At 46.3% G+C, this 16240-nt stretch overlaps 1 protein-coding gene across 2 annotated transcripts in view; it reads right to left on the bottom strand.

Annotated features, from left to right (window-relative positions):
* Positions 1-13104: 13104 nt before the first annotated feature.
* Positions 13105-16240, bottom strand: part of npepps (aminopeptidase puromycin sensitive) — a 220587-nt gene continuing 217451 nt past the window's right edge. For both annotated transcript variants that reach the window (XM_070864544.1, XM_070864545.1), the window contains one exon: positions 13105-13346. In XM_070864544.1, coding sequence (XP_070720645.1) covers positions 13194-13346 — 153 coding nt within the window. In that variant the 3' untranslated portion in view covers positions 13105-13193. The remainder of the gene's footprint in view (positions 13347-16240) is intronic.

Below are 16240 nucleotides of genomic sequence, written 5' to 3'. Positions count from 1 at the left end.
TCAGATTTAAGGAGGGAGGAAGTTGGGAGGCTGGCAAGGATGAGGTAAAGCATGGATGAGGGTTTCAGCAGCAGATAAGCTGAGGCAGGGGTGGAGGTGCAACAAGGCAGTCTTGGTGCTGGAGAGGATATGGTGCAAAAACTGTTTATAGTGCAGTGCTTCTGCCAGATCGGGCATTCTGCATCTCATTTAATGTGCTGGCTTCATTACCGTGGCCTCTTCTGTGTTGCTAGTTTGCTCACAAGGCAACACAAACATCTGGGAATTGCCCATTTTTTCCTTGACATTGTTATTCCTTTTGGGAAGGCCTGACATCGGTGGTGGGGAAAATGTTGGAATCAATTATTAAAGATGAAATAGCAGCGCATTTGGAAAGCAGTGACAGGATCGGTCCAAATCAGCATGGATTTATGAAAGGGAAATCATGCTTGAATAATCTTTATAGAATTTTTTGAGGATGGAACTAGTAGAGTGGACAAGGGACAGTGGGTGTGGTGTATTTGGACTTTCAAAAGGCTTTTGACAAGGACCCGCACAAGAGATTAGTGTGCAAAATTAAGGCACATGGGATTGGGGGTAATGTATTGACTTGGATAGAGAACTGGTTGGCAGACAGGAAGCAAAGAGCGGGAATAAATGGGTTCTTTTCAGAAGGCAGTGACTAGTGGGGTACCGCAAGGTTCAGTGCTGGGACCCCAGCGATTTACAATATACATTAATGATTTAGACACAGGAATTGAATGTAATATCTCCAAGTTTGCAGATGACACTAAGCTGGGTGGTGGTGTGAGCTGTGAGGGGGACGCTAAGAGGCCGCAGGGTGACTTGGACAGGTTAGGTGAGCGGGCAAATGCAGTATAATGTAGATAAATGTAAACAGGAAGGCAGAATATTATCTGAATGGAGACAGATTAGGAAAAGGGGAGGTGCAACGAGACCTGGGTGTCATGGTACATCAGTCATTGAAAGTTGGCATGCAGGTACGGCAGGCGGTGAAGACGGCAAATTGCATGTTGGCCTTCATAGCGAGGGGATTTGAGTATAGGAGCAGGGAGGTCTTACTGAAGTTGTACAGGGCCTTGGTGAGGCCACACGTTGAATATTGTGTTCAGTTTTAGTCTCCTAATCTGAGGAAGGACATTCTTGCTATTGAGGGAGTGCAGCAGAGCTTCACCAGACTGATTCCCGGGATGGCAGGACTGACATATGAGGAGAGACTGGATCGATTAGGCTTATACTCACTGGAATTTAGAAGAATGAGAGGGGGATCTCATAGAAACATATACAATTCTGACAGGATTGGACAGGTTAGATGCAGGAAGAATGTTCCCGATGTTGGGGAAGTCCAGAACCAGGGGTCACAGTCTAAGGACAAGGGGTAAGCCATTTAGGACCGAGATGAGGAGAAACATCTTCACTCAGAGAATTGTGAACCTGTGGAATTCTCTACCACACATGAATAATGACCACTTGAGCAAGGTACAGAGGGTACCTCATGAAAATACCCCAGAAAAACTTAACAGCTTCAGAAGGGGAGGGGAGACAAGAGCAGGAGCACTCTCCCCGATGTCCTGGGCTTATATTTATTGCTCATCCTACATCACTCGAACCGATTATTTGGTCGTTATTTCATTGCTGTTTGTGGAATCTCACCGTGCGCAAATTGGCTGCCGTGTTGGACGAGACGTTAAACCGAGGCCCCGTCTGCTCTCTCAGGCGGACGTAAAAGATCTCATAGCAATATTTGAAGAAGAGCAGGGGAGTTATCCCCGGTGTCCTGGGGCCAATATTTATCCCTCAATCAACATCACTAAAACAGATTATCTGGTCATTATCACATTGCTGTTTGTGGGAGCTTGCTGTGCGCAAATTGGCTTCCGCGTTTCCCACATTACAACAGTGACGACACTCCAAAAGTACTTCATTGACTATAAAGCGCTTTGAGACATCTGGAGGTCGTGAAAGGGCGCTTTATAAATCCAAGTCTTTCTTAACCAGGCTTTTGCCTTGGTGAATCCAGCCAGGTCATGCATTCGGAACCTGCAACATGAGACCCACATGTCAGGAACCGACAGTGCAAACACCTCACTGACAGCAACATAAAAGCAGACAGGTATCAGTACTGGGGAAATGGGTCACTTTCCCAGTGTTTTTAACCTGGTGTCACAGCATAAGGCATTTAAGGTCAGGACAACCATAAGCTTCCTGCTGTCAAGTCTTGGCTCAGCGTTAACACTTTTACCTCGGAGTCAGGAGGTCGTGGGTTCAAGCCCCACTCCAGAGATGCGAGCATATAAGCTCGGCTGGGATTCCAGTGCTGCGCTATCGGAGGAGTCATCCTTCGGATGGCAGTAGCAGATTTAATAGCAACTTTCAAAAAGGAATTGGATATATATTTGAAAAGGGGAAAGAGCAGGGGAGTGGGATTAGTGGGACAGCTATTTCAAAGAGCCAGCACTGGCATGATGAGCCAAACAGCCTCCTTCCGTGCTGTGTGACTCTGTTCAAATAAGAGCAAAGGACCTCTTCCTGGTGTCCTGGCCAAAACTTACCCTCAACCAACATCATTAAAACTGTTTAACTGGTTATTTATCTCATTGCTGTTTGTGGAAGCTTGCTGTGCACAAATTGGCTATGACGTTTTCTACATTACAACAGTGACTAAACTCCAAAAGTATTTCATTGGCTGTAAAGCACTTTGGGACTTCTGACGGTTGTGAAAAACATTATATAAGTGTAAGTTGTTTTTCCTTCCTTCCCTCTCCGTGCCAGACAGATAATCGCATATGCTGTTATTCTGCAGCATTGGGAGCAGGCCACTGGCTCCCCTCAGTGACTGTAGGTTTACAGCCTGGTGACGCCAGCAGAGAAAAGGGCAGAAAATACATTGAGGAGAAAAAAAAGGTATGTAGTTGGTGAAATGCACTGACTGTGTGATGAATTCCTGACAACTCAGCAAAAAGATACGATCCTTATGGAATAGCTTTGCTAACGTTACATAGTTCTTTGTCAGCTCCAGCTCTGGAATACCCTCCCTAAACCACTCCGTCTCTCACTTCCTTTAAGACGCTTCTAGAAATCTACCTCTTTGACCAAGCATTTGGTCACCTATCTCAATATCTCCTTATGTGGCTCGGCGTCAACTTTGTCTGATAACGCTCCAGTGAAGCACCTTGGGATGCATGATGACATGAAAGGCGCTGTATAAATGCAAGTTGTTGTTGTAACCTTGCCAGAACTGGGACATTTTCCTACTTAAACCTGATTGGAAGGGCTTTCATGACATCACCTCCATGGTATGCCACAGTTTTTTCTCTTTGTTTACCAAGTGCAACGTCAGAGAGTGAAAATAAAGCTTTAGTCTGAATCATCTCATGGGAGCAGTTTGACGGTATTTTTTTCCCTGATTAGGAAAACCAGCAGTTGAATGGGCGTCGCTAGCAAAGCCGGCAATTGAGGTTGCTGCCAACATTCTGAAATCTGCCTTGTAACAGTCAAGGCGGGGACTAGAGTTCCCATCAGTTCTCACTGGAGTACAGTTACAGTTTCGTTTCACTTCAGGGAGCTGCGACGGCAGCGAAGAGTGACATCAAGGTCCAGGTCGGGGATTGGAGCGTGGGCAGATACAGCAGGAGCGGTGAGGTCGGGGCAAAGGAGTGGCGCGAGAGTGTAGAGGGACGTGATCGGGGCCCAGGAGAGGCGGGAGTTCGGGGCCAGGGACCCAGGGACAGCGCAGGCCAGCCCACACTGCGATATGTGTGCGCACTAGGTCCGTGCAGCAGGGCAGGTCTCCAGCAGGCTGGTGTGCAACGGCTACCACACGTTGAAAAAATCCACGCACAGGATTTGGCTCAGGACCTGCAATATTAGGTCCTTCTTTGGAACACCTGTGAACTTATCCTGTTTTGGCATGGAAGCAAGTCATCCTCGTTTCGAGGGACTGCCTATGATGATAACAGTTTCGCTATCAGCTAATCGCAACTATCTCATCCAAGTGACACTTCATGAGAGAACATGGACAGCGAGTTTTGGCAAGCTATTCGACTATGGAAGGCATCGGAGCATTTTAGAGCTGTTTCAGGTGTTGAGTTGCTGAGGTACAGTTCAGCAAGTGTCTGCCAATCTCTGGTATCTCATCCAAGTGTCCTATTCATGCATGAACCTGGCAATGCATGGCTAGGGGCTATTTGGCTGTAGAGAGCATCACAGTCCAGCCTAATCTTGCTTGTACCCCCAAAAATGTGACGGATGTGCACTTTCCAGCAGGATACAACAACTTGTATTTATATAGCGCCTTTAACATAGTGAAACATCCCATAATACTTCACAGGAGTATTATGAGATAAAAATTTAATAGTGAGCCGCATAAGTAGATATTAGGGCAGGTGGGTTTTAAGGAACGGAGGAAAGAAAGGTAGAAAAACAGAGGTTTAGGGAGGGAGTTCCAGAGCTTAGGGCCCAGGCAACAGAAGGCACAGCCACCAATGGTGGAGTGATTCTAATCAGGGATGCTCAAGGCAGAATTAGAGGAGCGCAGACATCTTGGTGGGGGGGGGGGGGGGAGGGTTGTGGGGCTGGAGGTGACCCAGGATAGTGATCAGGAGCATGAACCCCGACTGATTTTCCAACCACCCCCTCAGCTCAGGTCACCAATACCAATTAAAGTGACGGAGGTCAGCTAACTGCATGGATGAGAGATGAAAGCTGGGAGTGTCCCAGCGTGGTCCACAGGACTCAGTTCCACACTGAGCTGTGTTTGCCAGCTCCATCATGTTTTCTTGTCGTGTTGTGGGTGTTTTAGTGCAGGTGTGTAACAGCTGCCCCCGATTTGAGAAACAGCATTAGGATTTACTTTTTAAGGGAAAGATAAAACCTGTGTGTTAAAATCATTTATTAATCAGTGTCACAGAAGGGCCAGTGATTGCATAAATCATAGTTGAAGACTGTCGTCAGGTATAGATGGGGCTTTTAAACTAAATGTGTTGCTAAATTGCACCCAACAGAACCTATTTCTGCAGCGGGGGGCGGTGGAGAGACTGAGAAGAAGGGAGTGGTAGCAGGGATAGCTGATGAGGCTGGGTGCATGTGGTTACAATGGACAGTCAATGCAACAGCAGGAGAGGGATATTAAAACACGCGGTTACCGCTGCATAGATTTTTTTTATGATTTCATGGTGTGCTGTACACTTCAATCACCACATTTCAAACTAGAATGAATCAATAGAATTATAGAACGACACTCAAGGGCCATAATCATGGCCAGCCCCTTGACATTGCCATCTCTCGTGGCCTCGTTACTCCCATTGGCAGATTAGGCTATCTCTGACCATTTCCTCGTATCGCTCTCCACCCGCATCCCCCTTCCACCCTCCCCCACCCACCATACTTCCTTCTGTGTCCGCCCCTGGAAAAGGCTCTCTCCCGACTCTCTTACAGCTGCACTTATCAATTCCCAACTGTGCAGCCTTTGGCCCTCCATTCACCATGACATTTCTGCAGCTCAATCTGCTCATTCACACCCTCATCACCACCGTTGATGCCCGACTCCTGTTAAAACAATTACTCTCTCACCCTGGTTCCCCCAGGTACTGCCCTGATCTTCGCTCCTTTAAGTCCAGGGGACACAAACTTGAACGGATATGGCAGACAACTGGTTTAGCCATTCACCGCCAGATCTGGCTGCACCTAAAGCACTATCGGGTCCTGCTCGTCGACCAAAATCGCTCACTATTCCAGAATCATTCTGGAATGTATAGATAAACCCTGCCTTCCATTCTCCACTACTAACTGTCTTTTTAAACTCCTCTCCCAGTCTCAACCCTCACCTCCAACAATAAGTGTGAGGAGCTTGTGGACTTCTTTGTTTTGGAGATGGAGACCATCCATTTGGCCGCCTCTGCCTCTTCCCTTCCTTCATCTAGCCCACCGGCCAAACTTCCTCTAAGGAAGCCCCATGCCCTAGCTCGGACCTCGCATTTTTCTCCAGTTTCTCTCCGATCCCCCCTCATGACCTTTCCGAGCTCATCCTGTCCATGAGACCCACTTCCTGCTCCCTTGACCCTATCCCCACCAAACTGCTGACCACCCAACTTCCTTTTCTGGCTCCCATGTTAGCTGACATTGTTAACGGTTCTCTCTCTTCAGGTACTGTCCCCCTCTCCCTCAAATCTGCCGTCATCACCCCTCTCCCCCCAAAAAAACCCTTGACCCATCTCCAACCTCGCTTTCCTCTTCAAAGTCCTTTGAACGTGTTATTGCCTCCCAAATCCGTGTCCATCTTTCCCGCAATTCCATGTTTGAATCCCTCCAATCCGGTTTCCGCCTTGCCACAGTACCGAAACAGCTCTCATCAAAGTCACAAATGACATCCTTTGTAACTGTGACAAACGCAAACTATCCCTCCTCGTCTTTCTGGACCTGTCTGCAGCCTTTGACACGTTGACCACTCCATCCTCCAACACCTCTCCACCATCGTTCAACGGATTGGGACTGCACTCGCCTGGTTCCATTATCTATCTAATCGTAGGCAGAGAATCACCTGCAACGGCTTCTCTTTCTGCCCCAGCGTCGTTACCTCTGGTGTCCCCCAAGGATCTATCCTTGGCCCCCTCCTATGGGCAACATCATCCGGAAACAGTCAATTTCCACATGCATGCTGATGACACTCACGATCACTTCTCTCGACCCCTCCACGGTCTCTAAATTGTCAGACTGCTTGAACGACATCCAGTTCTGGATGAGCAGAAATTTTCTCCAATTGAATATTGGGAAGATCAAAGCCATTGTTTTCGGTCCCCGCCACTAACTTCGCAAACCTTGGTGTCATAGTTGACCCTGAAATGAGCTTTCGACCACATAATCGCAGCATTACTAAGAACGCCTATTTCCACCTGTGTAACATTGCCCATCTCCTCCCTTGCCTCAGCTCATCCGTTGCTGAAGCTCTCATCCATGCCTTTGTTACCTCTAGACTTGACTATTCCGATGCACGCCTGGCTGGCCTTCCATTCTATGCCACGTAAATGAGAGGTAATCCAAAACTCGGCTGCCCGTGTCCTAACTTGCACCAAGTCCCACTCACCCATCACCCCTGTGCTCGCTCACCTACATTGGCTTCGAATTACGCAACGCCTCAATTTCAAATTTCTCAACTGTATTTTCAAATCCCTCCATGGCCTCGCCCCTCCCCATCTCTCTAATCTCCTCCAGTCCCACAACCACACACCCCCGCCCCCCACCACACCCGTGATGTCTGTGCTCCTCTAATTCTGCCCTCGAGTATCCCTGATTATAATCGTTCAACCATTGGTGGCCGTGCCTTCTGTTGCCTAGGCCCCAGGCTCTGGAACTCCTTGCCTAAATCTCTCCGCCTCTCTATCCTTCAAGACGGTCCTTAAAACTTACCTCTGACCAAATTTTTGGTCACATTTGCTAATTTCTACTTGTGACTTGAATACATTCAATGAGCTAGCCTCAACTGCTTCCTTGGGCAGAGAATTCCACAGATTCACAACCCTCTCGGAGAAGAAATTCCTTCTCAACTCGGTTTTAAATTGGCTCCCCCGTATTTTGAGGCTGTGCCCCCTAGTTCTAGTCTCCTTGACCAGTGGAAACAACCTCTCTGCCTCTATCTTGTCTATCCCTTTCATTATTTTAAATGTTTCTATAAGATCACCCCTCATCCTTCTGAACGCCAGCGAGTAAAGACCCAGTCTACTCAATGTCATCATAAGGTAACCCCCTCATCTCCGGAATCAGCCTAGTGAATCGTCTCTGCACCCCCCTCCAAAGCTAGTATATCCTTCCTTAAGTAAGGTGTCAAATCTTTTATCTAATAATACTCCTGTGAAGCGCCTTGGGATGTTTCACTACGTTAAAGGCACTATATAAATACAAGTTGTTGTTGTTGTTACACTACTTGTGGCACTAGCCTCGCTGCTGTGAGAAACCAGTGCAGTACCAACCTATGTGGTAGCCATAGGTAAAACTAATGTGATCCATCTTATTTCTCGAACGGGAGATTAAATGAAAATAAGCACTCACTTGATCCAATGAGTCGGTGATCTGAACCTATCTACTTATATTTTGCATAATGAGCACGCAGGAACACGAGCAGCAGAAACTAAAAACACTCTGGTCTCCTTGGCTTCTACAGATCGACACACCACCTGAACAGAGCGCAGATTACAGAATCAATCATCTTTACACTATCTCCAAGATGCATCTTCCCTGACTCCACTCCTCACATCGGATTCTATGCAACCTCAGTGTTGCAGGCTCATAGGGTGGGCCGGGTGTGTACCTAACTGGCTGACTGTCAATGGTGAGCCAATTACAAGATAGGTACACAGGGACAGGCCATTTAGCTCCTCAAACCTGTTCCACCATTCAATGGCATCATGGCTGCTCTGTGAGCCAACTCCATATACTTGCCTTTGGCCCATATCCCTTAATACCTCTGGTTAACAAAATTCAATCAAACTCAGATTTAAAATTAATTGACCCAGCATCAACTACCATTTGGGGAAGAGAGTTCCAGATTTCTACCAGCCTGTGTGTGTAGAAGTGTTTCCTAATTTCACTCCTGAAAGGTCTGGCTCTAATTTTTAGGCTATGCCCCCGAGTCCTAGACTCCCCAACTAGCAGGAATAGTTTCTCTGTCTACCCTCACTCAGATCACAAGATACTTCAGGGATAAGAACAGCCCATTCAGCCCATCTTATTTACAGATGAGAAAGGCCATTCAGCCCATCTTAATTCATCTGCCCAGAACAACCCTACACTTTCCCTCTTGGCTTTTGTCAAATGTTTCTTAAATGAGTCTGCGATTTTCCCCTCCACATAGCGTCAGTTCCAAAGTTACCCGTTACTAGTTTAAACCTCTGTCCCCTGGTCCTGTTCCCACTGTCTTTTACAATTTGTTCCGCTCTACGTTAGTTCTGTGTTTAACCAACAGAGAACTCAGAAATGAATTCAAATTGGCAGTGGTGCAAAATTGTAAATGGTTTTCTTTTAACATGCGTACGATAAAGTTGGTACATGACAGGAAAAGTGTGGGCAGAATATAACTGAAGCTCATGACTTCGACTAACACTGAATTGACAATTTTTCCTCAGAGGCCACAGGATACCCATGTGGGAAAGACATGACCGCCACCGCCACCCACCCCCCCCCATCCCACTGCCACACACCCCAGCGCAGTTTGTAAGTTGGGATTAAGGCAGAGTCTGTGCAGCGTTGAGGCAACTGTTTCTGACCTAGGAACAGATAACGTTGACATCAGGTGGTCACAAGAGGGGGCTGCTGTTGCTAGCCCCAAAAGCCTCACATTGGGCATAAAGAACCAACTAAAAATATCAATTTAAAGTAGGTATGCATTGTGCAGTAGATGCCTAAAGATGTGCAATAAAGGCAGTTTGCAAAAGCCAACAGTGTCTATTGCAGGTCAGCACGGTGCATTGGGCAGCTTACTGTTAGAGAAGCTTCACTGGTCTGTGTAAAACATTGGTGCAGCAAACCAGTGGACTTCTGTTTCATATAATTAAGTAAAATAACAAAAATTACCACTTATCCTAAAGTAGCAGCCTTTGTAAGTGCCTTAACGACAGTGACTGTACTTCACCGGATGTGAAGTGCTTTGCCATGCTGTGAAAGGCGCTATATAAACGCAAATTGTTTTCTTTCTTTCTGGATTGGTAGCTTTGCGGTCTCAGCAACGAATGAGCAGCAGTAGGAGATGGGGCTCGAGTACAACACAGTATCGATGCAGGGAGGAGACAGAGCGATTAGAAATTGTAGGCAGAACACGGCAGGAAAGTTCAGAGCAATTACCCGAGAGTAGTATCAATTAAAAATAGACAGTTAAAAAAGATCAGGTGGAAGGAATGGTGGTGACAGGTGGACCGTCCATCAGACAAGCTTTTGGATTTGAACCCAGGTTCCAGGGGTGAAAGGACACTGCGAAACCCATTATCAGCCAGTTCCCTTATCCTCATTCGTACACTGCAATATCACACCGCAAATTCTACATTCTATGTTTCGACTCCCCACGCACATCACACACACACCGCTGTGCTACCTCAGCTTCACACATCCTCTTCCAACTTTGAGAGGTTGAGGGGCAAACTGGCTGTGGTCCATCGATCGACCACACACAGAGCCTGGCCAGTCAGCTGAGAACATTATCTGGGGGCAGGAGAAGAAAAAGGGAAGAATTAACAGTTTTACTCAGATATAGAATGTTTTGTTTTCATAGAATGATACAGCAAAGGAGCTGGCCGTTCGGCCCAGCATGCCTGTGCCTGCTCTTTGAAAGAGCAATCCAATTAGTCCCACTCCCCCTGCTCTTTCCCCATAGCCCTGCAAACTGCTCCTTTTCAAATATTTATCCAACTCGCCTTTTCAATGTGACTATTGCATCTGCATCCGCCACCCTTTCAGGCAGTACATTCCAGATCACAACAACTCGCTGCGTAATAAAATGTTTCCTCGTGTCACCTCTGGTTCTTTTCCCATTCACCTTAAATCTGCGTCCTCTGGTTACTGATCCTTCTGCCACTAGAGTTTCTCCTCATTCTATCAGAATCCCTCATTGATCTTGAACACCTCCATCAAATTTTCTCTTCACCTCTGCTCAAATAGAGAACTCCAGCCTCTCCACATACCTGAAGTCCCTCATCCCTGGAACCATTCTGGTAAATCTCCTCCGCACCCTCTCCAAGGCCTTGACATAAGAACATAAGAAATAGGAGCTGGAGTAGGCCATACGGCCCCTCGAGCCTGCTCCACCATTCAATAAGATCATGGCTGATCTGATCATGGACTCAGGTCCACTTCCCTGCCCGCTCCCCATAACCCCTTATCGTTTAAGAAACTGTCTATTTCTGTCTTAAATTTATTCAATGTCCCAGCTTCCACAGCTCTCTAAGGCAGCAAATTTCACAGATTTACAATCCTCAGAAGAAATTTCTCCTCATCTCCGTTTTAAATGGGCGGCCCCTTGTTCTAAGATCATGCCCTCTCGTTCCAGTCTCCCCCATCAGTGGAAACATCCTCTCTGCATCCATCTCATCAAGCCCCCTCATAATCTTATACGTTTCGATAAGATCACCTCTCATTCTTCTGAATTTCAATGAGTAGAGGCCCAACCGACTCAACATTTCCTCATAAGTCAACCCTCTATCCCCGGAATCAACCTAGTGAACCTTCTCTGAATCGCCTCCAAAACAAGTTTTCCTTTTGTAAATATGGAAACCAAAACTGCACGCAGTATTCCAGGTGTGGCCTCACCAATACCTTATATAGCTGTGGCAAGACTTCCCTGCTTTTATACTCCATCCCCTTTGCAATAAAGGCCAAGATACCATTGGCCTTCCTGATCACTTGCTGTACCTGCACAGTATCCTTTTGTGTTTCATGCACAACTACCCCCAGGTCCCGCTGTACTGCAGCACTTTGCAATCTTTCTCCATTTAAATAAAAACTGGCTCTTTGATTTTTTTTTCTGCCAAAGTGCATGATCTCACTCTTTCCGACATTATACTTCATCTGCCAAATTTTTGCCCACTCACTTAGCTTGTGTATGTCCTTTTGCAGATTTGTTGTGTCCTCCTCACACATTGCTTTTCCTCCCATCCTTCCTAAAGTGTGCTGCCCAGCATTGAACACAATACTCACAGCCAAGGCCTAGCCAGTATTTTATAAAGGTTTAGGAATAACTTCCCTGCTTTTGTACTCTATGCCTCTATGAATAAAGGCAAGGATCCCATATGCCTTTTTTAACAGCCTTCTCAACTTATCCTGCCACCTTCAAAGATTTGTGTACATACATCCCCAATTCTCCACGCACCCCCCCACCCCCGAATTTAATCCTGCAAACACAGGAGCAGATCCACTAGAGCTTTTTTTAAATACAGTGAAACAAATGTCCTCCTACCTTAATAATTAAGATATTGCCTCCTGCCGCCTCCTCAGTTCACAGGTTAGGCAAGTGACCAATCCAGCCCACAGTGAAATATGTGCTTAGAATTTTTCGTTCTTGTGTACGATATCGTCTAAATCCTTACAATTAAATTCCGGTTCTGTCCACACCCAAACAGCCATGTTCTTTAATACACAACAACCTGATACCCCCAGCACACGCAGAAAAAGCGAGAGAGATTTCACTTTGACAATTTTTTTTTTTTTTTTTTATTAACACCAACTGTATCTTAAAACAAAAAGCACAACGAGTATTTCAGGGAAGCAGTTTGACAGTTAGTTCGATGACCTTCTCCAAGCGAACTGAAGCCACACTAAACATCGGATTTCTGTTAAAATGAGGTACAGCCCGTTCCTCTGAATGCTTTATGTATTTTGCAGGGTTAGTACATCACGGCTCTCACTCTCGAGTTAATTCTACCATTTACATCGTCGTTTCCCACCCCACTCCTCCCCCAATTACACGCCAGTTTGTACCAGTTTTAAGGCTTTCAAAATGGTTATACGCAAGCACAGGAATCAGGACTTACTCTTGTTGCTACTCTCAAGCGGTGTTCCCAGGCTAAGGGGCTTTAACTCATCAGTTTGTTCAAGTATTAAAGTTATATATTTTCTTTAAAACAATTTATTTCTGTGCTAAATTGCAATTTAACAGTCAAAATGGCCCCGGGTATACACACCAGAAATTCATGCATCCTATTCTCAGAAAGGTCCCTAACCCATTGTTTTTTTTAAATGAAAGCTCTTCTAATACATTGTTTTTATTTATATATCCTATTTTTTTTTATTCGATGTGGCTGTTATTGAGATGTTTCTTCCTCGTTACGAAGGACATCAACGGTTAAACTGAGGCCTAGAAATAATTAAATAAGAATGAATTCGCCTTGGGGGGGGGGGGGGGGGGGGGGAAGGAATTACATTACCACAATATAACCAGCGGTCTTGCTTCAGTGTTCTAAGTTGTCTCCAATCCAACATCATCAAAAGACCATGCCATGCCACTGTCTGCACACACAATCGTTCCAAGTAGCACAATTCACATCAACTGCCCATAGCTTTTTTTTTTCTCTTTCTTTTTAAAAATGAGGTATAATCTACATTCATTTCCAACCACTTAATAGGGTGACAGGTTTCTGGCCGTGAAATATACTTTCAAACTCCCCTCCCCATGGCAAGGCAGTGGGGGTGATGGCGGCTCAGGGGGGTCCTTGCGATCAGACGGTGGGCAGGGCTCCTCTGCGGTGCAGCAAGAACTGCTGAATGGCTTCGGCGTCGCGCTTCAGCCAGGCTCCGTTTAGCAGGATGTTCTCGCACGACTGTTGGATGGTTCGCTCTGCAGCAGGGGCGGGATGAGTCTCGAAAAAGCTCTGAAATGGAAGAGACACGGTGTTGAAGACTGGCACGTGAACTTGCGGACAAGCGATTTACACGGGCGAAGAATTAACGTTGAGAATTTTTTTCTGTTTCCCGCGGCAGCTGGTAATTATTCTGCCGCTCACACCCTATCTAGACTCATCTTTTGTTTCCTAACTTGTGCCATTACTATCTCAATTTGGGCCAACATCCCTTTTGGCTCTCTAATCTCGCCTGCCTTCAACCCTATCACAGGCCTTCCCTTTTGTTCTTTCTTCCCCTCCCCCTTTCACTTCCTTAAGAATCTGTTACATTGAAAACTTTTCCAGTTCTGACCAAGGGTCATAGACACGAAACATTAACTCTGTTTCTCTCCATAGATGCTGCCAGACCTGCTTAGATTTCCAGCATTTTCTGTTTTAATTTAGGATTCCAGCATTCACAGTATTTTGCTTTTGAAGATTTAACTTCATTGCCAAAGTCAGGGCTGAGACCAACACTTCATCGTTGGCAAAATGTGGCGAGGGCAAGCTTGTATCTTAAAGGACCCACGTTTATCTTGACAAATCTTCTGGAATTTTTTTCAGGATGCTTCCAGTAGAGTGGACAAGGGAGAACCAATTGATATGGTGTATTTGGACTTTCAGAAGGCTTGCGACAAGGTCCCACACAAGAAATTAATGTGCAAAGTTAAAGCACATGGGATTGGGGGCAATGTGCTGACGTGGATTGAGAACTGGTTGTCAGACAGGAGGCAAAGAGTCGGAGTAAATGGGTACGTTTCAGAATGGCAGGTAATGACTAGTGGGGTACCGCAAGATTCTGTGCTGGGGCCCCAGCAGTTTACATTGTACATTAATGATTTAGACGAGGGGATTAAATGTAGTACCTCCAAATTTGCGGATGACACTAAGTTGGGTGGCAGTGTGAGCTGCGAGGAGGATGCTGTGAGGCTGCTGCAGAGTGACTTGGATAGGTTAGGTGAGTGGACAAATGCATGGCAGATGAAGTATAATGTGGATAAATGTGAGGTTATCCACTTTGGTGGTAAAAACAGAGAGACAGACTATTATCTGAATGGTGACAGATTAGGAAAAGGGGAGGTGCAACGAGACCTGGGTGTCATGGTACATCAGTCATTGAAGGTTGGTATGCTGGGACAGCAGGCGGTTAAGAAAGCAAATGGCATGTTGGCCTTCATAGCGAGGGGATTTGAGTACAGGGGCAGGGAGGTGTTACTACAGTTGTACAGGGCCTTGGTGAGGCCACACCTGGAGTATTGTGTACAGTTTTGGTCTCCTAACTTGAGGAAGGACATTCTTGCTATTGAGGGACTGCAGCGAAGGTTCACCAGACTGATTCCCGGGATGGTGGGACTGACCTATCAAGAAAGACTGGATCAACTGGGCTTGTATTCACTGGAGTTCAGAAGAATGAAAGGGGATCTCATAGAAACGTTTAAATTTCCGACGGGTTTAGACAGGTTAGATGCAGGAAGAATGTTCCCAATGTTGGGGAGGTCCAGAACCAGGGGTCACAAGTCTAAGGATAAGGGGTAAGCCATTTAGGACCGAGATGAGAAGAAACTTCTTTACCCAGAGAGTGGTGAACCTGTGGAATTCTCTACCACAGGAAGTTGTTGAGTCCAATTCACTAAATATATTCAAAAAGGAGTTAGATGTAGTCCTTACGACTAGGGGGATTCAAGGGGTATGGCGAGAAAGCAGGAATGGGGTACTGAAGTTGCATGTTCAGCCATGAAATCAATGAATGGCGGTGCAGGCTCGAAGGGCTGAATGGCCTACTCCTGCACCTATTTTCTATGTTTGTATCAGCCCCCCTCAAACATCTCACATGCACCATGAATTTTTGAAGTGCAGTGACTCCTGTTAAGGTAGCGAGTGCATAGTACGGTCCTGCAAACAGTAATGACATGTATAACCAGTTAATCAGCTTTCGGTGCCATTGGTTGCGGGAGGAACCTTGGCCAGGATATCTGGGAGTCCGCCTTAATCTTTGAATAGTGTCTTTGGTTCTTTGCCATCCACCTGGTTCAGAGGAACAGGCAGATATGATTTAACATCCGATTCAAAGAGGGGTACCCGGCAGTGCATCGCTCCCTCAGCACTGCCCCTCCGACAGTGCGGCGCTCCCTCAGCACTGCCCCTCCGACAGTGCGGCGCTCCCTCAGCACTGCCCCTCCGACAGTGCGGCGCTCCCTCAGCACTGCACTGGAGTGCCAGCCTAGGCTCTGTGCCTAACCTCCAACTTGCGACCTTCTGACTCAGTAGGGTTAAAATCCTTTATATTTCCAAAATTTATCCAGTGTCAGATTATTTAGTGGGTTGGGGGGGGGGGGGGGGGGGGGGGGAGAAAGAGAGGATGGGTTCTTAATTTTTCAAAAATCTCAAATGATTTATTTACAAAGGTTATTACACACCATCACCATCCAAACTTTTATTTTGGAAGGATGAGGGGGAAATCAGACTCCACGACCAATTCAGTGGAAACGGGTCAGTATCAACGGAAGATGTGAACGGATAGACGGAATTTGGCAACAAATGCACAAGGAATAATGGACCAACATGAGGTTGCAATTTTCTTGGCCCCGTTTCAATATGGCCACTCTGCACCAACCCACTGATTGTCGTCAACATTTACAAAAGATCAAACCATCGTGGCACAGTTCCTGTCTGCCGGCTTTGAATCTGCTGAAAGCTAGGGAGGTGTACGTTATGGATTAAAACCATGCTGGCAAATTAATGGTCAAGACACGCCCACAGTAGTACGAAGCCATACCGACAGGAAGGTATTGGGTGTGATCCCCAAGTCTGTATGGTTTGACACTAAAAAGGGGATCCCTGTCCCTGAGCTTAGAAAAGGGACAGGGAAAAATAAACAGTTTAGG

Source organism: Pristiophorus japonicus, chromosome 21, assembly GCF_044704955.1.
Source record: "Pristiophorus japonicus isolate sPriJap1 chromosome 21, sPriJap1.hap1, whole genome shotgun sequence".
Classification (NCBI taxonomy): domain Eukaryota; kingdom Metazoa; phylum Chordata; class Chondrichthyes; family Pristiophoridae; genus Pristiophorus; species Pristiophorus japonicus.
The sequence above is the reverse complement of the archived record's forward strand: the minus strand, read 5'-3'. Positions and strand labels throughout refer to the sequence as shown.